This window comes from Eretmochelys imbricata, chromosome 7 (assembly GCF_965152235.1).
Source record: "Eretmochelys imbricata isolate rEreImb1 chromosome 7, rEreImb1.hap1, whole genome shotgun sequence".
Lineage (NCBI taxonomy): Eukaryota > Metazoa > Chordata > Testudines > Cheloniidae > Eretmochelys > Eretmochelys imbricata.
The window spans coordinates 28087396-28114163 of record NC_135578.1 but is presented as its reverse complement, the minus strand read 5'-3'; the positions used below and the strand labels follow the sequence as shown (position 1 = coordinate 28114163).

At 40.3% G+C, this 26768-nt stretch overlaps 1 protein-coding gene across 3 annotated transcripts; it reads right to left on the bottom strand.

The window, feature by feature from the left end:
- Nucleotides 1-578: 578 nt before the first annotated feature.
- On the bottom strand, nt 579-23957 carry CHDH (choline dehydrogenase). Of its 3 annotated transcripts, none has more exons than XM_077822403.1 (8): nt 23843-23956; nt 19441-20270; nt 18954-19105; nt 11548-11677; nt 5581-5715; nt 4041-4183; nt 3227-3329; nt 579-2545 (listed from the first exon to the last, which is right to left on the bottom strand). In XM_077822403.1, the coding sequence occupies exons 2-8, from the start codon at nt 20198-20200 to the stop codon at nt 2127-2129; spliced, it is 1842 nt and encodes a 613-aa protein (XP_077678529.1). In that variant the 5' UTR covers nt 20201-20270; nt 23843-23956; the 3' UTR covers nt 579-2126. The 3 variants fall into 3 exon arrangements, with proteins under 3 accessions (XP_077678529.1, XP_077678530.1, XP_077678531.1); XM_077822404.1 differs by lacking the exon at nt 23843-23956 and adding an exon at nt 23400-23527; XM_077822405.1 differs by lacking the exons at nt 11548-11677; nt 18954-19105 and having other exon boundaries at nt 23843-23957.
- Between the last annotated feature and the right edge of the window lie 2811 nt (nt 23958-26768).

Below are 26768 nucleotides of genomic sequence, written 5' to 3'. Positions count from 1 at the left end.
GACCAGGAGGAGTAAAGGGGAAGAGCTGAGAGCAACCCTCCCTCACCCCCAGCATATGTAAATGATTATGGAATTACCCGATGAAGTGAGCTGTACCTCACAAAAGCTTATGCTCAAATAAATTTGTTAGTCTCTAAGGTGCCACAAGTACTCCTTTTCTTTTTGCAGATACAGACTAACACGACTGCTACTCTGAAACCTGTAGATCTACCTGCACTTTTACCTACCGGTACTCCCTGATGTTTGGGAATGAAGTTGCAGCCTAACTAAACCACCTCCAGTGTCTCCACTCCTCCTTCCGGCATATTCATATAACAGACAGTTTCTACATGGGAAACTTAATTATGGGAACTTAATTATGAATGCTAAACATTTTAGCCTTATTCTGAGAACTAATATTAATTGTGCTCTGCAGACATTCTAACATCTGATGTTTTTTTTTAGTTTTGACATGTTCCCACTTCTAAATAGCTTATTTTATGAAAACAGATAATGGAGAAATCTGCTACAGAAATTTGTCTGTTAAACCATGACGCTGATTAAGATGATTATGCAAGCTAAAACAGCACAATAGCAAAAACTTTCACAGGAGTTTAATTGTCATAATGACAGATTATGCAACGATTATGCACATTTCCTCGTTTACATTAAACATCATGCAGATTTAAAAAGAATCAAAGTATAAAACAGGATTTAAATGCCCTTTTTTTTAAAAAAAATGTACAAGCTATAGGGCTGAGGCTGCACCCCTTACCCAAGCAAAAATTCCCATTCAAATTTGTAGGAGTAAGGAGTGCAGGTGCAGGCTGGAATAAAGATCTTTTCCCTCCCTCCTCTGCTATTAGTGGTGGGGAAAAGAAGGATTGTAATTTCCATCCTGTTTCTACTCCATTCACTATTCCATTCTATGGGGATTTCCATACTACCTTGCAAGAACACATCACAATGCAGGGGCCTGTACCTCCTGTGATCTTTAATGATATCTGGAAAGCTATTAGAACACACTCAAGAAAGGGCCATTGATGGATATCTGTAAAGGATTTTTCTCAGCAAACATCCAGAAAAAAGTCTGGGCATTAGGCAAGCATTATCAAAGTAGTAGAGCCAAGATGTATTTATTCTTTCTAAAAGTAAATGAGCCAAGATGTTCAAGTTAACTGAACAGGGGCAGACAAGCATCTATCTGATGTGAAAAGATCTCTCTAGACAGCAGGTAATTTTTTTTAAAAAAATAAACCAGTGTTTACACTTTAGTAACAATCCAGACCTTAGAGTCTGTTTCATCATTTGCAGCTGGGCAGTCACCTTTCATGGCCCCCTTAAACATACAGTAGTGAAACAAGGTAAGTTTCCATACTGCATTACGCAACCAAAACAAATTAAGTTATTAACTGAATTTTATTAAGTTAAATACAAAGAACATGGAGAATTTATCATTATAGAAATTTTAAATAATCAGCTGTTTGTTTTTATAGAAGCTATTAAGGCAATCTGTATATCAAATATGGATATCTTTTTAACTTGACTATATCTAATACTATATGTATGCCTTTAAGTTTAAAACAACTCAACCTTAACAATGGAGCTGTGATCAGTACCTCCATAATACATTATCCATTTTAGTATAAATTATTACACAAGCACCAATAAATGAAGTTGACATTTATTGGTCCCTCAGTGCTGCCGAAGACCCAGAGTGACTGAAGGAACCAGTTCTTCAGATTTTGGCAGCTCATCACTGGTTTTAAGTGTCTTACTGTTCTATGCAAAGCAGCAAACATCCACTTCTACCATCCCACGCTCAGCCATACAGGTCCTGAACTCCTTGATAGCTCACATGATTGCCTCTTCTTTTTGTAAGGCAGAACTGACCCTCTTCAGCATAAACTTCAAACTACATTACAAAAACTGGTCATCACCCAAATGCTTGATTAAAATGACTAGTTACTGCAAATAACTTGATTTTTTTTTAAATTACTGTTACAACCTTCTCAATATCAGAGAGGTAGTGAATTAATACCTACCTGTAATTTTTTGTAGCAATACATTTGTTCTCTTGGCAAAGTCCAATGTAAGATTTCCATGTGGGTAAAAACTCACCTGGAAAATAAGCGTGGGCATTTTGTTCATCGCTGAGTTTCCAAGGTTTGAGGTTTATATACAGGAACATTTTTCTCACTGAGTGATGGGAACCCCTTGATCATATCAGCAGCTTTTTCTGCTATCATAATGGTTGGGGCATTCAAATTCCCACTGACCACACTGGGCATTATTGAGGCATCTACAACTCTCAGGTTTTCAACCCCAATTACTTTGGTCTGAGGATCAACCACAGCAGTGGTGTCAGACGGCTGCCCCATTTTACAGGTACAAGAAGGATGATAAGCACTATCAGCCTTCTGTCTTATGAAAGCATCTATTTCTTTGTCAGACTGGATATGACTTCCTGGCTGAATTTCAGGACCACAGAATTTTTCAAAAGCTTTCTGAGCAAAAATTTCTCTGGATAACTTGACACACTGACGAAATTCCCACACATCTGTTTCTGTACAGAGAGGAAACAAAGAGACTATAAATACACACACTGGTTAGAAATACTTCCCTTTGCATAATTCAAACAAACAAACAGCAACATCATAATGCTAGTACAGGACAGTGTGCTATACCAAGAAAAGGCGGCAAAATTAAAGTGGAAGGAGGCTTATATACAATTTAAAGGCTCTCAACTTGTTACTGAAAGAAAAAACAATGGGAACTTTTTTCCAAGATACATTCACCAGGGGCAAAATTGTCACTTGTCCTACACACTTGTACAGGAGAGTAGGATGAATAAAAATTATACACAGGAATAAAGAGGGTATGGGCTATGTGATCACCAGCTGAGTGGGGGGAGGCAACCAAGGTGTGTGGTGGCCTTTACTCCCCCTCTTGCACAGGTGGGTGTGGGGTGAACAGGAAGGGGCAGGGAACAGGCAGGAACTGTCTTTTTGCTCAGAGTTTGTACAGCACCTAGCAAAATAGCATTCTGGTCATTAACTGGGGCTCCTCTGAGCTATCACAACATAAATAGTAATAATAATACCAATGTGCCAACCAGCACAGTTGAGCCGGTGTCAAATGGGGAGTAATTTCCTACTGATATGGGCAGGTAGTTAGATCACTTCTCCCGGGAGCAAGGGGGAAGAAACTGAATGAGACCAACTCAATATAGATACCAGGCATTTACCCGTTGACAAATAGTTTGGTTCAATCACAGGATGGTCCCTTGGATCTGTACTTTTCAGCTTTAGCCAGCCCACACTTGTGCTCCTCATGGGTCCAACATGAACCTGCAATAGCCCCAACACACCGCATGACAAAATTCCATCTAGACAGACTTCAGAGTCCAATGCAATTTTTAAAAACATGGAGTCTTCTTACAGATTACCCAAACAAAATATAAAAAAGGGAGAATAAAAGGGGAGGCCACAATATGAACATTTTTTCTTATGTTTTTTGGTTATATGCACAGCACAGGAAATAAACTATTTCTAATACAACAACAAGCAAATGTTATTTCAGTTTAGCAGTAGCTGACAGTTCGGATGACCAAATTACTATCATCGTGAAGTAAAAACCAGCCAAAGAAAACAGATGTACTGTATATAGTGACAGTTTCACAGTATGAACTACAGACTTTTGAATCTACATTATATATTGAGACAACAAAAAGACACACTACAAAGGCGTTAAAGGGAAAACAAAATATTATAATATAGAACTTGATTATGTACTACTGATGACAATGACACAGAATCAGGTTCATAGCCCCTAATAAACTTATTGCGTATTTTTCCAAAGATAAAGAGTAAAATTATTCTGGCACCAGCAACAAATACAATTTGTAAATATTTTTGCAATGTAGGCAATTAAGTCACATATTTTACACAATACTGAACAATCTGTAACTTGATCACTGTACTAGTATTAATGTTTCCAATAAACTGTACATCTCCTTGCTAATTCAGGACATTGCTAATTTGTGTCCTTAAACCACTGACCTGGTAAGCTTCCAGCTTGGAAGCAACACGTCCATGATCAATCACCTGAGAAGGAAGAAAATGGAACTGAATGTCTGGATGAGGAACACCTGGCTGACTTCTAATAAATCCACCAGATTCTAAGTGAGCAGTAGCTCCATCTCCTAGAGATTGAGAAAGAAAGAAAGAAAAATTCTAAAATATTCAAAAGGCAAGAAAAATGTGTATTTTTAAAATCCTTGTTTCAGTACCATTTCTCCATGCCCCATACACCTTTCCACTTGTGCAATGCACACAATTATGTCAATCAAAGACAGTGAAACTGCGAGGGGTGCAAATCCATACGCAATTAACTTATAACTTGTGCAATGTACATTATTTTCATCATGTTTATCACTAAATAAATGTAAAATGTGTTTGACTTTAAAAAAAATCCCAAGGTGTCTCCAGCTTCCTAAATCTTTCCATTTACTTTGGGTTAGAATGGGGTATTACAGTTTGCTTAATATGAAGGGCAGTGCACTGTTGCAATGCTTCTGAAGCAGCTTAGATGGAAGATTGTCACTGGGAGTGTCCGCTGGTTGAGGGAGGGAATAAGCTGTGGCAGCTAGATATCCAGTGCAGTTAATGCTCCCAGATGCAACAGGGAGCTCTGCCCACTCCCTGCCCCCTGACACCATCTGCAGACCCTACTTCCCCTCCACACTGCTGTACAGCACGCCTTTAAATCTCTGTGCCACTCAACTAGATGAGTCACAATCCATGCTTTTAAAAATAGTTGCAGTAATAAAAAGTCATATGTATGCAATAGCACATGATATATTGGGCCAAATGCTTTGCTGTGACACCACGCTAAGACAGTGAAACTGCATGGGGGGTAGTTTAGCACTGAAATTGGCTTATTTGTTTTACTTGCTAAGAAAAATCTTTACAATTTATCCTTGAAAATGTAATTTAGGGACTGGGCTACTATAAGACAGGAGAATGCATTATTTCTGGACAATACAAGTACAAGTAAGTTTTAAGAGTTCTGGACAATGCAATGAGATAACTACCTTTTATGGAGTTACACCAAGGATGAATTTAGTTCAGTGTATTTGTTTTCTAGACAGTGTCTTAATACATCATTTTCTGACTTCACTTTTTACAGTAGCTTTTCTCAGTGGCCCATAGATTTAAGTATGGAACATATCCCAAAATGGGAGTTAGGCACAAATGCAAACATTTAGCAACATGCAAAGATTCCCTGCCTGAATTTAAGGGTAGGGAACGAAATGCTACAAAAAAAGTGCATCTCAACCTCATTTGTTACAATAAACATTACATTTGTTAAAATAAATTCTAATTTGGAAAAAACTAAGCAAATTAAAGCTAAAGAAACTGCACAGTCTCCCCCCATTTGAACTTATTTTTTAAAATCTCCAGTTTCTGCAGAATTGGTAATAATAAAGCTTCATTGGGAAAGACACTCTGGGATTCTGACATATATAGTTCAGCTAAAAGCCAAATTTGGTAATCCTATAGAACTGAACAGTGGGACAGTTTCACATTTTTTTCATACCTGTAAATTTCCAAAGCCATTCTAAACCAATCTTTGCCATGTTAATAAGCTTTTGTGCTTTGTAGAGAGTAATAGGTTTGGTGCACTTCTGCTGTATGTACACTTCTAAATGATCTTGAAGATTCTGGCCTACCCCTGGTACAAACAAACAAAAACCGCAAGAAATTATATACAGGCAAAATGTAAATGTTTATATACAAGCAGGTACATTTTCCTCTATAAACTACTATTTTCCTGAATGGAAACTGAAATAACCTCTTACAAAGGCAGTAGTGTCAAACACCATGGACCCTGGGCCTAGTCCAGCCCATTTAGGCAAGCAGCAGACACCACCGATTTCATCAAGTTAATGTACCCTATCTACACACACTCACATCATTTTATTATGTCTACTTTAAGATGAGATATAATGTGGAGCTGTCAAGTGGTGCCATTACCACAGAAAGGGGCATAAACAATTATAGCATCAACACGTTAAAATGACCACTTTGAAATATGTGCATTTGTTTCTGTTCGTTTAATGGCTATGTGTTATTTCAAGACATAAAATTTAATTTCTTTGTGACCTCCATGCATCACAAGAACCATCTAAAGGGTAAAACAAAGTCTAATAATTTGTAGAGGTATCGTTAAATGTAGAACGCTGGTGACATTTCTAGTCAACATCATCATCATCTTGTTCATCATTATGTTCTCTGTTGAGTATGAGGGGGTTACCATGATCTTCATTGCCTTGGCAGGTACACAGTTCTGTGCAGGGAAGATTGTTCTAACTACAGACACAGTTGATTCTTCTGTGATCGAAACTGATACAGGCTCAAATAAGGTCTCCATTGGCCCTTGAAGAATCCAGGAAGTAGTTCATCCTCCACATTTTTCCATCCATGTTGCAATGGTGATCCAGTATCTGGTTTACCTATCTGCAAAGACATGCAAATCTTTGTTTGTCAAGTTGCTCTTTTGACATGATCTTCAAAACTGCCCTGACATGATGTTAGTTTGGCCATTTGTCCTTTTTGATGGCTAGATTGAGGTACAAGAAATTCAAGTCCTTGAGGGTATCCTTTTCTTTCTTGCTCTTGTCATACAGCAGTGCTACCAATTTCCTTGCTGCAGAAATTACAACTTGTCCATTACTCTATCCTAATTTGGCAAGATCTCTGAACCTCTGTTTTGACATTAAACACAGATTTTTTTCCCTCAATATCAAACAGGAATGACACTAGGTCACATCCTGTTAATGTGTACAGCAGGAAGTATGTTGCAGAAGTCAGGAGTGAGTGCATCATAAACTGCACACATAGGTATGAAGCAACACTTGTCAGTTGTGTTGGTAATGTTGCCTATTTCAATCCACATTATCTATATGTTTCACTTTTGGAAAGTAGTGAACAGCAAGTTCCAAAACATCTATATCAAGTGACCTATTCCTATAGTTCCTTTGACACCAAGAGACCCAAAAGCTATATTGGCACATACAGCTTCCTCTTGAATACTGTACAAGTTCTTGGGCTTCTTCAGCACCTTCACTTCTGCTGGTGATGATGGACTTTCCTACTTAGGCCTCAGCAAGAAGGAGTATTTGTGTTGGTGTGCTCCTACACCCTCAGGTTCACTTTGAACCATATATTTACAGAGGAATTTTACAAATGAATGCTTGTTGGATGCCACGTTTAGAAACTTCTTCCATGGAGGCACAGACATCCACCAATCACCTGACATTTCTTGCATCCTTGTTAGATCCTGTCTGGCGCTATTTTTCTGCAGTTTTCACAGAGTTACTGTTGTCATTATCTGTCAAAGACTTTGATTACAGAATTAGCTTTGTCAAATCCTTTTAGGACATGCCTCAAGTACTCAGCAGCCAATTCACTGAAAGTGTGGAATTTGTCTCCAGCCATCATTTTGTATGACCACCCACGGCATCTCTGATATACCCTGTGGTTTCTTTGTCACATGCTCTTAGCTCATGGATCCTTTCAGCTTGAGCTTCCAGATGATGTCCTAATTCAGCTTTGTCTGTTCTTCTCATTGTTCCACAGCATGGAAGAGGAACATAGGCACAGGTCCTATTTGGTGACTAAGAACAGTTGCCATTGAAACAGCATCGTTGCATCTTACTAAGGACAGGGCTCTTCAGAAAACAATTTCTGGTCTGATAAATGCTGTGATAATCCCTCCCTGGGCAGGCTTAAATTTAGTTTTCTTGATCATGTCAGCAAATGTTTGGTGCCAGATTTCTTGACTGGGCTGAAGATGTTACCTGTCCAATCAGAATCAAGTGCACCTCTCACAAATCTCTCCATTTGTTCTTCACCAACATCTGCTATTTTCAGTAGAGAGTCTTGTACATCTGATGTTACATGGTGTCCATTATATATGGTGATAAGCACCTCTAGATGTGACTCAGGATCAGACAGGTTTGTCATATTGCTGATGACATGGTTGGTAACTGTAAAATGCTTTTCATTCCTCTTCAGTGAAAAGGCAAGGACTTGTTTGTGAACTTAGTCTTCACTACTTCTTGTTAGGCCACTTCTTTCTCTCAGAGTTTTTGCATATTCACTCAGGACATGTCATGTGAGTGTCTATCTGACAAGGGCTGGCTTCTTTCTTGTCAGTACTACAATCCCACTACTGCCCTATGAGTCTTTGAGGACAGTTTTCCCTGTTCCCATGTCACTCCAAATTCCACTGAAAAAAACAGAAGTATGACATACAGCAAATTCCCCCCAGATTCAAAGGCAGTGAATACTACTTCAGGGAAATTTTAACATATCAAAAATGTAGATTGATATCCATCTGGCACAGTTGGCTCTGTTTGCAGTAAAGATGCATTGAAGCATGACCTGCTATGTCATGTGAAGTTTCCAATCACACACTCACTCTGCATGGACATTTAGATGCAGTGTCTACATAACCTGGAGAAAATGCTCCCAGACCTTGAATGTAGGAGACTGGGCATACCCACATATCTGAAAGTCCTTCAGTAGTGACCGCACATACTGAATTACAGCACAAACAAGCTCTTTAATGACGTTGTAAGGACTGTTGAGTCTTCAGACTCAGACACCTTTTGAGTGTGAGCCAACATTTGCCAGACAAATGCTGGAACTACATGAGTACCTCCTTCCTGCTCACACAATTTAACAGAAGAATAAAGTTTTGGAGCACTCCGGGCCTCTAATGCTAGAGCCAAGCCATAGGGGTATGTCTATACCCTATGCAATTAAACACCCACTGCTGGCCCACGTCACCTGACTGGGCTCAGGCTAAGGGGCTGTTTAATTGTGGTGTAGACATTTCTGGCTCGGGCTGGAGCCCGAGCTCTGGGTCCTGACAAGGGGGAGGGTGTCTGAGCTCGGCTCCAGCCTGATCCTGAATATCTACATTACAATTAAACAGCCCTTTAGACTGAGTCCGCTGATGCAGGCCAGCAGCAGGTTTTTTATTGCAGTGTAGACATACCTATAAAGCACAGCTGAATTGCTTAGCAGCAAGCATTTGATCTGCATTACAAGCAGCATACACATCAGTATCAACAAGAAGGTCTAGCAATCCTGTGTCTCATCAAAATTTCGTAACACATGCAATAAAACAGCACAGGGTGTGAAAAACATCCAGGTGAATCACACTGGTACCAAGTTCATTTGGAGAGTCCATTTCACTTGTTGAGTGACAGCACACATGATCTGAACAAAAGGCACCTGTCCTACAGTTGCTGACATTTCAGCACAGTAGTATAGACTGTGGCCATGTCAGCTGGTCTGGCATCCGTAATAGGTGAATATGCAACTGCTGGGTAGGTTCTCTTCTTTGTTGCAAGCTTGTGGTTGAAACCAGCCCAAAATGGAATCACCTGAATGAGAACAATATTATGAGTCAACAGTGTGCCCTTGTTGCCAAGAAGCTAATGACATTTTGAGCTGTATAAGTAGCACCATTGCCAGCAGATCAAGGTATGTGATCATTCCCCTCTATTCAGCACTGGTGAGGCCTCATCTGGAGTACTGTGTTCAATTTTGGGCCCGACACGACAAGAAGGATGTAGACAAATTGGAAAGAACCCAGAGGAGGGCAACAAAAATGATTAGGAGGCTGGAGCACATGACTTATGAGGAAAGACTGAGGGAACTGGGATTATTTAGTCTGCGGAAGAGAAGAATGAGGGGGGATTTGATAGCTGCTTTCAACTACCTGAAAGGGGGTTCCAAAGACGATGGATCTAGACTGTTCTCAGTGGTACCAGATGATAGAACGAGGAGTAATGGTCTCAAGTTGCAGTGGGGGAGGTGTAGGTTGGATATTAGGAAAAACTTTTTCACCAGGAGGGTGGTGAATCACTGGAATGGGTTACCTAGAGAGGTGGTAGAATCCCCTTCCTTAGAGGTTTTTAAGGTCAGGCTTGACAAAGCCCTGGCTGGGATGATATAGTTGGGATTAGGTCCTGCTTTGAGCAGCGGGTTGGACTAGATAACCTCCTGAGGTCCCTTCCAACCCTGATATTCTATGATTCTATGATTAGCGTTATTTAGTATTGGTAGGACATCACAAGATAAAGTTTTAAAAGACACCAGGAGAGAATTCAGACAGTGTTCATTGTAGGTGACAGGCGTTTATTTTCCCAGGTACTTTTTCATAGTAAATCAGTTCTGGACTGTGATGAAGCAGAGAAACTACCCACCAGCACGGCAGGGGTTAAAGAGAGCCGTTGGGCCCAGCTAGCCCCGCCCCATTATACCTGCAGCCAATGCCAGGCCTGGAGAAAGGAGAAAAGGTGAGAGCCTGGCTCAGTTCAGTGCCGACTAGCAAAGAGGTAGGAGCCTGGGATTATGGCAGGGCACCACCCAAGGTCCACAAAAGGGTGCTATCGGAGGCAAGCCATCCCAGTGAATTGGACTACAAGGGCCATGCTCCAAACTGAAGGGATAGTGGTAGGAAGTAGCCAAGAGCAGTGGATTTAGACCCCCCGATTGGGAGGGCCCCTATTCAGAGGTTGTCATTTGGTAGCTTTGATCAATAAACACTATTAAGGTACTGAAGTTAATTTATCCAAAATGTTGTCATAGTCATGTTACAGTGTTTCTGGAACTGTGCAAAAAATGACACTTTCTCATTGCGGGTAGCATTGTTTCACCTCACCTACAAGCTTATGGCACCAGTTGGCAGCACCACATCATACTTCATCTAAACGTACATAAAATAAGCTTTCAAAGTACATATGACGTGGGTATGTGTAGCGTGGGCACATTACATTCCAAAAATATGGCCCTTTTTGGAGAATTGCCACATGCTTAATTTAAGGTATTTATTCAGGCCATATGCCGGTATTGCAGAATGCAAGGAAAAACTCTCCCATGTTATTCCTCATGGTGTGTTGACTCTTAGACCTAACAATGATCATTTGAGTAAGATTTTCAAGTAATTTAGATATGCAATTGTTTGTTTAATTTTCTTGAGCACACATAGGAAAATGGAGCATGCAAGAAGCCATATAAACAAATAGCAGAAATAGTTCTGGTTCTAACAATGGTAGGCATAATTTCTAAATGCAACGATAACTTTTAGCTAGAAAAGTCCAGTTACTACATAAGGCCCATGTTCTACCCTCCATCCTTATATTAAACTCTGATTACTATCGGTAGGCAATCCGCTGTGGATCAAAGAGAATGTACAGCTCTAATTTAAAAATATCAGTGATACATACGGCTTCTTTGCTTTAAAATAAGTTATCTACTGCCATAGTTCAGAAAGGAATGAATTTTGGACACCATTACATGGAGAGGTGCAATGTATAAAAGAGTTTTTTCTAACTTCCATTAAAGTCAACGGGAGTCTTTCTGTGGTTTCGGTCCACAGAGCCTGATCTAAAGGCCACTGAAGTTAATGGCAGTCATTCCAATGACTTCAATGGGCTCTGGATCAGACCATTAGGGAGGTGAAAGATAAAACCAATAAAAAGATTACCAGGAAGGTGACAAACAACAGGGATCCCTAATTTTTTGAGGTCATCTGCATTTCCAACCCCAGACAACATAAGCAGCTGTGGGGAATTTATGGCACCTCCACTTAAAATCACTTCCTTACTGGCAAGAGCCTGAAAATTAAAAATAAATTTTAAAGAAGATTATTACAGGTTTGATTTTAGACCACAACCAATATTTCCAAGAGCTTTTTTTTTAAAAAAAGATACTCTATTTCTTTAGAATCATACCAGCATCCATCTTTATTATTCCAAATGTTTTGCTCACCTTGGTATAAGTTTCTATGGACAGAAATAACTAAGATGTCACATTGGAACACAATGTGAACTGAACAAAGTTTTGTAATTTATTAAGACTGTAGGGTACACAAGCATTTAATTGATCAAATAACATGATTGGCAGTACACTTGCACACTTCTTTCCAGAACAGAGATCTACAGTAACTTCAAGCAAGGAAACAGCCAGAGCCTGTTCCATTTTCACTAGTGATTAATAGATTAAAAATCCTGAAAAAGATTTTACACTCTGAGGTATTCTGTAATATGTTAGCTCAACAAAGTCTCTCTTCAAGCATTGTCACATCCTCAGTCCAACTGAGGCGAATTTTTGGTTTCACAGCCCTTGTGGTCTCATGGATTTCACACTTCCATTGCCCCACATAGCTATGTGCTATAGCAGGGAGCCCTTATAAGTATGTATACATACATTGTTTTGTATGACAGTTTTTTCATTAAACAGCCTAAAGAATGTGCATCTCTCAGCTGGTTACTACTTATGCTGCTAACCATTAACTGAGGACCTCAGAGGTTGACCTATTTATCTCATCGGTACCTAGTGAGTAGACATTCATTATCTAACATCTTCATCATCTCCTCTCTGACTCTTTCCACCCATAAGCTTCATGGTTCATATTCATTTGTTTTCTCTTGCTCTCAGTTGTCAGATCAGCACTGCAGATCTAGGGCAAAATCCTGCCCTGTCTCATGAGGGGTTGGAGAAAAGTGTGCAGGCTGCTCTTCCTCTCCTCATCCCCAACTCATCCAGTCAGCAGCTAGACAGAACTCTGATCTATCACTCTCTTCATTGTTAGACGGGGAGCAATGAATGTGTCCAACAGGAAACCATGTCTCCAAGGGGACTGATCTCCAGGCAAGGTTAGAAATTCTGTCTTTGGCAAGACAGGTGCTTTTGGGGAGCTCAGTCTGTTTAAAGGACCATTACAGTTTGCTACAGAGCACATTTCTCCCCTGCACCCCTGAAATCAACCTGCCTTATATTAACAAAATGGCTCAGGAACTCTCCACATGTCCAGCACTTTCCATTATAAGGTTCAGAATAGCAAGAGCAGAATTTTGCCCTTAGATATTTGAGATCTTAGGGTCAGAGAAAGTGCTATCAGCATTGGGGAAATAAATTCAAACTTTTGCAGAGTGGGGAGGTTAGGAAAGAAATATTCAAGAAACTTAAAAGTGACTAGATTACATGAAATACATGTAAAGGGACAAATAGGAGTGTATTCACATAGGGAAGTAGAAACAAAGGCCATTTAAATCTGATACAAATCCTAAAGCTACTACTACTTTGAGCTATAGAATGTTGTAAAATTAACACTGTACTGGTGCTCAATGTCCTGTAATACATCTCATCTAGCATCACTGAGCATACATTGAGCAATCGGCACGTGTTGCATCTTTGAACATACTTTCATAACTTGCAAAGCAAATGCCATGGAGTGGGGGTACTGCCAGGGGGCAGCACCCACTCGTGAAAGGGGCACCGGGGTCCGGGAGGGACTCGGGGCCCACCAGCAAGTGGGACACCGGCCTGCAAAGGGCTCTCCAGAGGCTGGAAACGCTAATTCCTTGGATGACCAGCAGGAGGTGCTGCAGGGGTGAGTCCCGCCCCACCACACATACCCCTCACCCCATAATTTTCCACAACTGTGAAATTTAAATCAACAAAAATAAAAATACTTAAAAGTAAACACAGATATTATCCATCTAATACATGTAAATAGACTTCTGCTAAATGTGTATATAGAGATTTGCCTCAATTTAATAAAATCACTAGAAATGACAAAAAAAAAGAGCTCAAGAAGGCAGCTCTTGTATTGCTCATCTGCAGACACTAGAATTTAAGCCCAGTGTTTACTTTTGTAGAATTTAAGACTCTACACTGTGTCTCCACTTTAATTTTAGCTGTGGTATTTTAGGCATGGTTCTGTAGTCTTCTAAAAATGACCAACTTGATTTTTCCTTTATATATACAGGCAATACCAGTATGCGAAGTACCATTTACTTTTACTATTCCTATTTTCTTTCTGACTGATAGAACAGAACAAAACTTACAAAAAGTTTGATTTTTATTAATTGTTTTCACACTACTCATCTGATGTTACTGCTAGCACACCCAGTGGTGACATTTTGCTCCCCCTTGTATTTTTCTGCTCTGGACAATTGTGTAGTATGGTAGAACTAATACACAAAACATTCAGGTTTATTGAATTGGTTCATAAAACAACAGCTATGCAAAATCTCTACAGTACGTTGCATAATGTATACAAAAATAGTTTCAGCGAATCATCAGAGAGTCACTGTGTAAATGAAGTACGTGTTCACATTTTTGTTTCCTAATGAAAATGTGGCTTGTTTCAAATCATACTATTTCCAAATGTGTACTCTTATCTCTGCTCTAGGTTATGGGTTTACACCCAGTGCAACCCTGCTGCATAGACATTCATAGCTTGTAATTCATGTTGTATATAGTCATGTAGTGCATTTAAAGGTGACCTCAGAGGAAAAACAATCAAGTTGGTCCCTTATATATGTACACACACATATATAGTTTATGATACATAAAAAAAAGTCTGAAAGCATTCCCCAACCCCCATAAATATTCTTTTTTGCTTGATTTTTTTTACCTAAAACATACCAGGACTACCAAGGCCATTTTATTTGTTTTTTCTGAAGGACTTCAGAAATGACTGGGAGCCTTCTTAAGGCCGTATCCAACGTCCAGTAAAGTCTGTGGGGATCTTTCGGATTTTAATGTGCTTTGGATCAGGCCCTAAATCTTCACTTAAAAGGGAAGACTGAGAAAACTTCAACAATCAAATAGTTTTTCCTAACTGTTTGATTTCAATAGTTGTTAACTAAACAAATATAACACAGAATTTTAAATAAATAGTCTATAAAAATCATTTCTCTTCTCAATCAGGCTTCCTTGCATAGTTTCTCTGATGTCATAAAACTATTAGTTCTCCCGTCATCCTTAGAATCTTCCCAGAAAAAAAACAAGGGAGACGAGGCTTGAATTTCTAATATTAAAAAAGTGGGGGGAGGGGGGGAGAGAAGAAACTGTGGTATCTTTTTTATGTATCATAAAGCAAGAAAGGGTCACCTTTTTACTCTTGCAAGCTTTTACTTTTAATGAGATCAAGCTGAAAAGTTAAATTTTGAAACTGTCATGCAGATCCCAATTTAGTTTTCCCAAATGCATGCATTTTTCTAAACCCCTTGCACTTGAATTAGAAATGGCAGAAAATAAAAACCAGACACTGTGGTAGAATGACAGAGGAATCAGAGCGCTCTTTTTCCAGGAACATATAAGAAAATATATTGAATAAGACTTGTGTAGCTGAAGTTTTAAAAAGCACATTTGGCCCTAATACATTAAAATATATAATAACTGGGCAGAGAGAGAGAAAAAACAATGTCCTGCACTTACTTAGATGGTGCACTGAGGCAGCGAGATTAAGTGATTTATCCAAGGTCACACAGGAAATCAGTGGCAGAGATGAGACTACCTTCTGGGTCTCCTGCTACCCATCATGTGGTCAACTAGCTCACCAAATCATATCAATATTTATACACAGTACACATGATGTTCCTGTATCTAGTACTTTATTTTTAGGGCCAAAACTAATAAAAGTACACTTGTCCTGTGCCATCATTCTCAGCCAAACACCTTCTCTATAATAATGAAAGATTATTCATGTTCATGTAAGTAAATTGCTCAGTAAAGTGACAGGTGCTGTTTCTGGCCAACTTCTCCTCTCAGACATATGGGGCTCCCATTAAAGTCAATGAGAATTCTGCAACTTTTGCCCTGCATTATTAATGGAAAGCATCATTCTAATTGGCTTAGGAAAGAATAGACATGTTCTGTGCTTTAGCAGATCAAAGAATAGTTTATTTATATTATCTTTTAACATTTAGCAGGTGTTCAGTCACTCAACGCCCTCTACATATTGATTCCTGTGGGTATAATGTACTTCAGACGATCAGGATGCTGGGGGAGCACTCAGGGACAATAAGGCTGTTGTGGGGAAGCTGGATGAATTTGTTGCATTGGTCTTCACAGTTGAGAATGTGGGGGAGATTCCCGGGCCTGAGCCATTCTATTTGGGTGCGGGTCTGGGGAGCTGTCCCAGATTAAGGTGTCATTGGAGGGGGCTTTAGAACAGGTTGATAGACTGAAGAGTGGTGGGTTACTGGTGCCAGATGGTATTCACCTGGGAGTTCTGGGGGAACTCAGGTGTGACATTGCAGGACTACTCACTGTGGTCTGTCGCCTATCATTTGGATTGGCTTCTGTGCCAGGTGGCTGGAAGATAGCTAGTGTGATGCCAATTTTTGAAAGAGGTGATCCTGGCAGTTGCAGGCCGGTGGGCCTGACTTCAGTGCCGGGCAAGCTGGTTGAAGCTATGGTGGAGAGCGGGATTGTCGGACACATGGATGACCATGGCTTGTTGGGGAATAGTCAACATGGTTTTTGTGGGGGGAAATCATGCCTCACCAATCTACTAGAATTCTTTGAGGGGGGTCAACAGGAATGAAGACAAGGGGAATCCAGTGGATATAGTGTATTTGGATTTTCAGAGAACCTTTGACAAGGTCCCTTGGGCAAAGTGGGCAGTCATGGGATGGAAGGGAGAGTTCTCTCATGGATTGGTGACTGGTTGGAGGATGGGAAGCGAGGGGTAGGAATGGATGGTCATTTTCAGGATGGAGAGAGGTAAATAGTGGTGTCCTCCAGGGGTCTGTACTGGGCCCAGTCCTGTTTAACATGTTCATAAATGATCTGGGAGGAGTGGGCGGTGGGGTGGCGGAATTTGCAGATGATGCAGAACTACTCAAGATGGTTGAGTCTGGGGCTGATTGCGAAGGGCTACGGGGGATCTCTCAAAACTGGGTGACTGGGCAACAAAGTGGCAGATGAAGTTTGGTGTTGATAGGTGCAGGGTGATGTACATTGGAGAACGTGGTCCCAGCTGTCCATATAGAATGATGGGATCTGGGATGGCTGTTACCACTCAAGGAAGAGATCTTGGAGTCATTGTGGATACTTCTCTGAAAACACCCACTCAATGCACAGTGGCAGTCAAAAAAGCAAACAGAATGTTGGGAATCATTAAGAAAGGGATAGATAATAAGACAGAAAATATCATATTGCCTCTATATAAATCCATGGTATGCCCACATCTTGAATACTGCATGCAGATGTGGTCGCCCAGTCTCAAAGAAGATATATTGGAATTGGAAAAGGTTCAGAAAAGGGCAACAAAAATGATTAAGCGTATGGAACGGCTTCCATATGACAAGAGATTAAGAAGACTGGGACTTTTCAGCTTGGAAGAGAGACAATTAAGGGGGGATATGATAGAGGTCTATAAAATCATGACTGGTGTGGAGAAAGTAAATAAGGAAGTGTTATTTACTCCTTCTTATAACACAAGAACTAGGGGCCACCAAATTAAATTAATAGGCAATAGATTTAAAACAAACAAAAGGAAGTATTTTTTCACACAATGCACGGCCAACCTGCGCAACTCCTTGCTACCATAAGACCATAACAGGGTTCAAAAAAGAACTAGATAAATTCACGGAGGATAGATCCATCAATGGCTATTAGCCAGCATAGGCAGTGATGGTGTCCCTAGCCTCTGTTTGCCAGAAGCTGGGAATGGGCAACAGGGAATGGATCACTTGATGATTACCTGTTCTGTTCATTCCCTGTGGGGAACCTGGCATTGGCCACTGTCGGAAGACAGGACACTGGGCTAGATGGACCTTTGGTCTGATCCAGCATGGCCGTTTTTATGTTCAGTGAACTCAAACTGTCAAGATTTATGCTCTCCTCCCCTTTGGTGTATTATTCTTCCAACATTTCACCCTTGTTATTAGAACTTTAAAATAATATCTGAATCCACCTTAGGCAGTTACCTAGTTACATATGTAATAATCAGGAGTAATATTCAAAAGGGAAGAGTAAGGGCTTGTCTACATGGTGGGGTAATGCGAGCTACAGGGGAGTGATTTCTAAAGTGCACTAATGTGTTGTGTATTAATTGGTCTGTGTAGACCTTGCTGGTGTGCTTTAACATAGTGCTATCTGAAACAGTACTACATTAAAGTGCACTAAGGAACCTTTAGTATGCACCAGCAGGGTCTATCCAGACCAAATGATGCACAGTACATTAGTCCACTTTAGAAATCATACCTCCTAGAGCACATTACCTCACAATGTAGATAAGCCCTCACTGAATACTTCTTTTCTTATGAAAAGTACTGAATTGAAAGCCCCAGAAACTGAAGTCCTCCATTTATCCATAGAAAAGCTAAGAAGTAATGGCAGTTACTCATTGTTTTGCTAATATTCCTCGATCCTGACCTAATATCAAAGGCCATTTTAGTCCTGACTCCCATTCCATTCTTGGCTTATGTGCTGAGACTACCAGCGCATGTCCCCCTGGTTGTGACGATCTCTGTGATGTGGATGTCTGTTCAGTGGAAGTTGAAGTGAAATCACAAACCCATTTCATATAGGCTACCAAATAGCCATAAAATAGTTAGGGTATGTCTATTCTGCAGCTGGGAATGTGCCTTATAGTAGTTAGTCATTACTAGACTTAACTGGATTCAAAATGGCAACAGAGAATGACTCTATGTTCCATTATCTATCCCCTAAGCTATTCAGACTCCATAGGAGATACTCAGTTTTAACAGATTTTCCTAAATTGTTTTTCCAGCACATTAGTAATTCAGTACAATAGCCAACACACTTTAACTGTGCATGACTATAGAGTAGGTTCCAATTTCAAACCTCAAGCATAGCCTTTTCCTTTCTACACTCTCATCATTCCCTCTTTCAGCACAGAGAATATCCTGATGTCTGAAATGTTAAAAAGGAAATGTATTTTCTAACATAACTATCTAACAAAGAATCATATTCTTGAAACTGACTAGTGTTTTTGAGCTACAGTATTACATCTGAAAAGTGGAATTTTTGTACAGAAAGGATGTGTCAGTCTTGGTTTCTATTTGTTGTTAAATAAGGCTTATTTTTCTTTGACCCCACTCTTTCAGGAAGGGAAATAAAAAATCTTACCTTTTTCCTTTGCCCATTCTTGACATACTCAACCCCTATGGCTTTTGTTCCTTGAAACAAAATTTTCGTTACAAGCGTTCTATCTTCTGTGGACAAGTTTGGGCGTGTTATGGCAGGGTGAAGGTAAGCACTAGCTGTGCTCCATCTCTGACCTACAAAATACATGTTTTCATTTAACATCTGCAAGCACCAAAATAGTTCATGTGCCTTCATTTTCAAGGTATTTTCTTGTCTTTCTTCCTATACAGAAATTAGAGTGGGGTGCCACATTTATCATTCAGAAGAAAGAGCTTTAAATTTAAGGACTAAAGGAATGAATGCAAACAGCTGATAGCAGCATTATGAAATCCTCTCTCCTTTCTAAGGGAAGAAATGTTTTGAAGTCAATGAAAATACTCCCATTGAATTCAATGGAAAATAGATTGACCCTTAAATACCATTTATAGGTTAGATACATACACTCCCAAAGTAACTCTTTAAGGTTTACCTCTGTGTATAGTCATATCCATCCAGCCAAATCCTTCTTGTTGGTAACCATTCATATCATCTGTGAAAGAATAGCCAGCCTGCTGGGCTGCATCCAGGAATGCATGATGAAGAGGATGGTTCGTCTTTCCTCTTGACACATGCAACGGTCCATTCCCACCTCTGTATAGGTTAGGACCCAGCTCATGGGTCTGTGCCTTCTTAAAATAAGGCAAGCAAAATTCATAGTCCCATCCCACAGCACCTTCTCTATGCCATCGATTGTAGTCTTCTGCATGCCCCCGAATGTACACCATAGCATTGAGAGATGAGGAGCCACCCCACACTCTACCTCTGGGCCAGTACATAATTCGATTATCCATGTGCTTTTGTGGTGTTGTGTGGTAATACCAATTATATTTTTCATCACAAAGATTATAGGTTAATGCAGCAGGCATATGAATCTTCCACATTAATCTTTTACTACCTAGAAGGGTGTCTTTAGGGCCTGCTTCCAAAAGTAAAACAGTACTAAGGGGATCTTCAGTCAATCGGCTGCCTAATACACACCCTGCTGATCCAGCTCCAACTATGATGTAACTGTAAGAATCTGCATTTTCAGAACTAAGTTTAGAACATGTACGTGAAGTTTTTAATTTTTGCCCACTGTAGGCTAATAAGCTTTTGAGTAGGGGTGGTTTAAATGGAAATCCTGTTACTTTGTGCATTTCACTGATAGAAGGACCATAACATTTTTTAACTCCTTTGATTAAATGAGACATCCTTTCTTATATGTGTCTTCTCTTTTTAAGAACTTCTTGTCCCATACAATGCAGCATCAAATATCTTGTCCTAGAAGACAAAAAAGATCTTAAAAATGTATTATGATGCATCTAGTTCAATCATAAAGGACTGCAACATGTGGCCTAAAATTTTGATGCATCATTTTAAAGCAAAGCTGGCATCCACATTAACTATATGGCTAACCAAATAGATAACTGCAGTGCTAGCATGACAATAAACATTTATTTTATTGCAACATGCTGCTTTGTTATTCTTTATATGCAAGCAGTTTAATGCCAGTTGATTAGCATTGTTTTTTGCATTATATGCAGTCCACCTAAATGTGTTAGTTTATTCAAAATGCTTATCTGTTTTTATTAACATTTTTAAGAGGTAGCTAAGCATAACTACTCCCAGTTTGCCTAAGGGGGAACTGAGGCACAGAGAAGTGATTTGCTAAAGGTCACACAGCTAGGCAATAGCTGACCCTAAGAATGGAATCCATGTGTCTTGATTCCCACCCTAATGCCCAGTCCATGTAGATATATATGGATATAATATAGCCCTTGTATTTAATAGGGGTCTGAAAACCATAGGAAGACAGGCCTGCTCTTGCAGATGTTACAAGACAGGGTGGAATAGCTACAGAGAACAGGTCGTTTGGCAAGAAACAGCAGGCCACAATCTCCTTTGTTCACACTAGTTTTAGATCAATGTAATTCCATTACTCCCGGTATTACTAATCCCAATTGTTCAAAAGTCATGAGAATAATAAAATTGTAGGTGTTCTTTCCTCCATCATCTGGGAATTTAAGAAAAACACTAAATATTGTGAGACTCATGATAAAGAGTGTGAGTCAGCAAACCTGTACATCAGATTTACACCAATGTAAAGGAGGAGAATCATGCCTATTATAGCTGCTGTTAGGTCAGCCATGGGTCTTGTGCTGTGTATAATTAACAGGTATAACCTGAAACCTGTTTTCAACTACCAAAGATACTGACAATCCATAGCTTTTCGAGATAGATTTTCTAATAGAGTTGGATTGGAACCGTGTGTAGCATATTTGAGGAGACTTTGTGTCAGTCTCTTATGGCAGGAGGTTTGTAACAGAATGCTTAGTGTAATTACAGATATGGCCAGTACATGTTACAGGAGTAAATCCCTGGAGAATGGAAGATTCTGAGAGTTGTAGTCTCCAGGCAGGATACATGAGGGAGATAGGTCAGCTGATCAAGCACATGACTGCCTGCTGGAGACTTTTAAAAGAATGCATGTGAGTCACTTTGAGAAAGAGGAGGATTGGGGGTAAGCTTGTTGAAGCAGGTGGCCTGGAGTAGCTGCAAGGGGCTATGAAGGGGGAAAAGGGTATGTTTTGTCCCAGCCAAGCTTGTAGAAAGTGGAACAGGCCTCTGCTATCCAGTGTTTTCTATTACTCTGACATCTTTTGCATCTTCTGTTTATTAATAAAACTGGCCTTGAGGAAAGAGGCATGAAACTGAAATTAAAAGTTTGGGCTTTATTTTGACTACCCTGGCTGGTGAATCTCCTCTCCAACCCCAGTTTATATATGTAATTAGGGTAGTCTCTAACACAGGTTTGTAAGGAGTCTCCAGTAATGGGTGACCAAAGAGAAGCCAGGGAATAATTAAACCTCTATTTCAAAACAGAGAATGCTACTTCCTGGGGAGGCTAGAACCGGCTGCAATCTTCCAGAACCATTTAGTTGTAGATGATCACTCATGATTTCTCAGCAACAGTACAAAAGATGGAGCTTGAAGTCTAACCCTAACCAGGGAGAATCCAGTCCAACACTTCAAAACCTGTGGAGAGTCTGGTTTCAGAGAATATAGTACCCACCTAAAAGGGCTAAACAAATACCTCCTAAGAAACTAACTGCAGCTGATAACACACTCATCCAAGAGCAGGTTATACAAGAATAGTAACGGGTCAAATCATTTCCATACAATGAAGTTTCACTGTTATTCAAAACTCTAATATAAGCTATATGCCCTGTTAGCTGTGGAGGTTTTTTGTAGTAGGATTAAATTTGTTTTAAATAAATTGCTCAAGGAACCAATACATATTTGTTACTAAGAGGGGGAACAGAGGTGTACTTCTTTTCTCAGGGGATGCGTTTGGGCAGAGACCTTTAGGGAAACCGTCTGAATACAGAGAGCGATCTCTGGTATAGGTTTCACTGTTAGTTTAACAGAGTTTAAATTCTAATTTACATTTCATGGGTTTTTTGTTTGTTTGTTTTGCTTTCTGTATTGAAACTAGACCTGTTTTATTTTAGATATTGCAACTTCAAGTTTCTTAAATAAGATTAATCACTGTTGGAAATCCCTGACCAGAGAAAATGAACTATGACACCAGAAAGGTCAAGATGGAAGTGAGACAGCAGCTTACAGACAGAGACCAAGGCATTCAAATAAATCTGAGTGCTAGTGTGGGCATGGAAAAGTCCCATGATTCTTAATCTAAATCCAATGTACACAGTTCTCATTGCTTTTATCTTGTTAATCCCTCAAATAGAATGCCATACAAATTCCTATTTCGGTTTGTGGGGAATGACCCAAATCTCCTTATACCTGTATTGGACTATATAGGAGAGGCATATTGAGATCTTTATTATTGTTGAAAATAAATTCCTTTCAGATTTTGTTAGGGTCAGAAGAAGGTTCTCAGTGGTAATTATGTAAAGTTCACCCACTTTCACTAAAGATTTGTTAGAACATAGATACTGTTTTACTGTGATTCATCTCAAAAGTATCATGGTTTAGTTTTCCTGGATGTTTATCTTCACTCTTGCAATACTTCCATTAATAGTATTACCTAGTGGTTAACCCTCTGCAAGAAGTATGACTTGCCCTTCTTTTTCCATTCCAACCTAAGGGTGAGATATTAAACACAGCTAAATGAATGTCTATGGAAACATTTTAGATAATTTTCTCAGCAATTTTGCTAGTAGCTGAAGTTAATTTGTTTAAGGACATATGGCAGGATCCTTTCATTTAAAGTGTTTCCGCAGTATTTAAAAGTTTGTGTTCAAACCTACCCACCCAGACGAGGGCCCATAAGCAAGTGACTCATGCACTAGAGAAACCTTTTAATATAAAGTAAACATGGGGGCCAGACTCCCAACAAGCTGCCGAAAATCGGCCTAGTTCCATATGCTTTTGGGGAGCCTTTACCTTCAGCCAGCACAAACGACAAGACGGTCCGGTAAAACGCGTCGCTATCACATGAACGCCTGTAAGTTTCATGGAGCTGCAGGGGGGCAGGAGAGGCCCAACGCAGGGGGGAGGGGGAAGCCCCACATGTAGGCCAGTGAAGGAGCAGGCAGAGCATGGCCACGCAGCTGCCACGAGGCAGGTTGAACCCCATGAAGCGCCTCTGCCGGCGCTGCTCGGCCAAAGGCGGGGGGCAGGGAATGAAGCTGAGGGAAGTTCCCCGCCCCCGCCCAGAGCCTTTCCAGCACCTGGCGCGAACCGAGCTCGCGGCTGAGGCTCGGCCCGGGTGGGGGGTGAGGCGAGCGCACTCCGGGGCTCCCACCCGCCACCGCCCGCCTTCCCTGCCCCAGTCTCGCCCCCACCCGGCCCACGACTCTCCCTCCCCAGGCCCCAGCCGCACTCACGGGGCAGCGAGCCCGGCTCCTCAGCGCCATCGGCCACAGCCCCGCTCGACTCCGGAGCCTTCTAGCTCCGCGCCGAACTTTGGACAGCGGGAGTCCGCTGACTGGCCCTTGGACCATCCAAAGGGCAGCCAGAGCCGAGGGGGGCGGGCTCCTGCCCCGAGCCCCCTCCCCTTCCCCCCGTCCCTGTCCGGGTTGCAGGCTGGCGCCGGGGCTGGAGGGGCTTCCACGAGCTGCGGCGCAGTTCGGGCTCCAGTTAACAGCTGAGCCCGGGGGCTGTCTCCCCCTCTGAGCAGCGAGTCTGCTGGGCCGGCCTGCACCTGCACGGAGCGTGGGGAGCTGTTCAAACGTTGACTTGCCTGGAAAACCAGTCTTGTCAGCACGTAGCTTTACTTCTTGGTGACTTTACAGGCGGTAAAAGCCACCGCTTTTCTGATTACTGTCCCTCCTCACATCTCCCTGTTTACACACGGAAGAGTGTCCCGCAGTTTAACCCCAGTTTTGTCTTTTGCCCTTGCCAGCTTGCTGCTGTTTCACTTTTCTGGCTGCAAAACGGCATAGAAATGCTGAATCGTAAAGTTTAAGGTAGGCAAAACTTTATACACGTCAGTCTGTGGTACTCACAAGGGTCATTGTGGTGTCTAAGTGCCTCAACTCTTTAATATGTTTAGCCTCAACATTCCTGTGAGGTAGGGAAATGCCATTATCTCCTTTTTGTAGATAACCTCTCTGTGCCTCTGTTCCCTAGATCAGTGGTTTGGGGGTACACAGAGGCTTCCATCCGATACATCAGCTCATCTAGATATTTGTCTAGTTTTACAACAGGCTCCAGAAAAAGCACTAGTGAAATCAGTACAAACTAAAATTTCATACAATGAGTTGTTTATACTGATCTGTACACTGAATATTCTATTCCAATTGATTTATTTCATAATTATATGGTAAAAATGAGAAAGCAATATTTCAGTAATAGTGTGCTGTGACACTTTTGTATTTTATGTCTGATTTTGTAAGCAAGTAGTAAGTTAAATGAGGTGAAACTTAAGATACGCAGGACAAATCAGACTCCTGAAAGGGGTACAGTAGTCTAGAAAGGTTGAGAATTACTGCCCTAAGTGACTTGCGCCTGGTCATCCAGCTAGTGTGTGGCAGAGAAGGGACTTGATGCTCACAAGTCCTAGGTTAGTTCTGTAATGATGCTCACAAGTCCTAGGTTAGTGCTCTAATCATTGAATCATCCATCTTCTCCACAACAAAGACGTAGTACAATACAGCATATAGCACAATGGGGCCTTTAGATGCTACTGTAATACAGATAAATCATTTAAGTAAATCCCTCACCTCTATTATTTTTGGTGCATACTTCACCCTAGTACGAACTACTCTAAGGAAATGTTTAAAAAATGTCGTTCCATTACTAACACTGGTTTATTGCCATTCCCGTTAGCAACATTCGGAGCCCTAAGGCATCTGTACACTGGTGTTTTCTATTCAGTTTCGGTTTTCAGAGGAGTAGCCATGTTAATCTATATCAGTAAAAACAACAAGGAGTCCTTGTGGCACTAACAAATTTATTTGGGCATAAGCTTTCATGGGATATAAGTGGAGTGGGTTATAAGCTTATGAAAGCTTATGCCCAGATAAATTTGTTAGTCTCTAAGGTGCCACAAGGACTCCTCGTTGTTTATTCAGTTTCAATTTTTCTATTCAGCTAAATAAAACGAGAAAGACCCATAGTGTAAATCTACTTTAAGGCATCCTAACTTGTTTTTACTCAAAAATAGGGATGTTGGAAATTTGCAGAGAAATAATTATTAAAATGGTGGATGTCTGTTATTTTCTTTTAATGGAAAGTTTTCAGCAGTTTCCACCCTGTGAGTGATGGATGAAATTAATTAAAGAAATCTTCAGAAAAAATATTTGACAGTAATACCAACTAAGCTGGGATAGGGAATGTTAGAAGCTTCATTGCATGGAGCATTCAGAAATGGTCTGGAAAGGACAATAGGAAAATGTACTTGGAAATTGCCCATTGAGTTCACTGCTGGGCAGGGGAGAGAATAGGATCATTCTGTAATTGTACCATTATTTTGCTGTTCACTGTGGGGTACCTCACATACTATGTGTTATTGTTTATTTAAATGTTTTACATGTTCTGCTTCAAGTTTATGGTTACTGGGCCAATACGTATTTGCAAATTCAGCTAGGATTTACATCTCAAATCTTTAGATATCACAAACTTCAAAGGACAGAACCTGTTTGTACAGACATAAGAATATATTACACTTGACAATAAAAATGTTATAACTATATCTAATTTATTTTTCCTTTAGCTTTAACATCTATTCTAAATTGACTATAGTATATAATATTTAAACCAGTACCTCTCATTGCAGGATAGGCATTGTGTCCACAGCTGCATTATGTTCTCTTCTGTTCTTGAAATGTAACAATACTCTGAGATATGTTTATAGACATCTGAAAAGATCAATTCAATGACAATACTAAAGTTAGTATTCCACAGTTTATCTGTAAAGTGTCATTATCTTTGGTACTGTATATTAAAAAGGAAGAGTCATAAATCCATCATATTTTTATATGAGTAAATATTGAAAAAAGAATGTGATTAAGACTTAGTTGGTTTATGGCTTCTTCAGTAGCTTAATTTATTCTGTAATATAAAGTCATATTTGTGTATAATGGTTCATGCTTATTACCATAAATATAGAACATATCAGCCTTATTGCTGCAAAATAAATAACGCTCAAAAGACATGTAGGGAGATAATGTTTGTGTTTTTGTGTATTTATATATGTATGAGTAGGGTTGACAATGTAATCAACAGTCCCTGTCTATGCTGTATTCTGATAATTCAGAGGTCAAAAGAAGATCCTATCGTTTAAATGAATTGTAAACTGGGATATCTCGG

Coding starts and splice junctions, on each gene's coding strand:
- CHDH (XM_077822403.1), bottom strand. CDS start 20,200: ATGTCTCATTTAATCAAAGGAGTTAAAAAATGTTATGGTCCTTCTATC. Junction 11,678..18,953: donor AGAATGGGCAAAGGAAAAAG/GTAAGATTTTTT, acceptor TTTAATTTTCAG/GCTCTTGCCAGTAAGGAAGT. Junction 3,330..4,040: donor CCAAGCTGGAAGCTTACCAG/GTCAGTGGTTTA, acceptor GGGCTATTGCAG/GTTCATGTTGGACCCATGAG.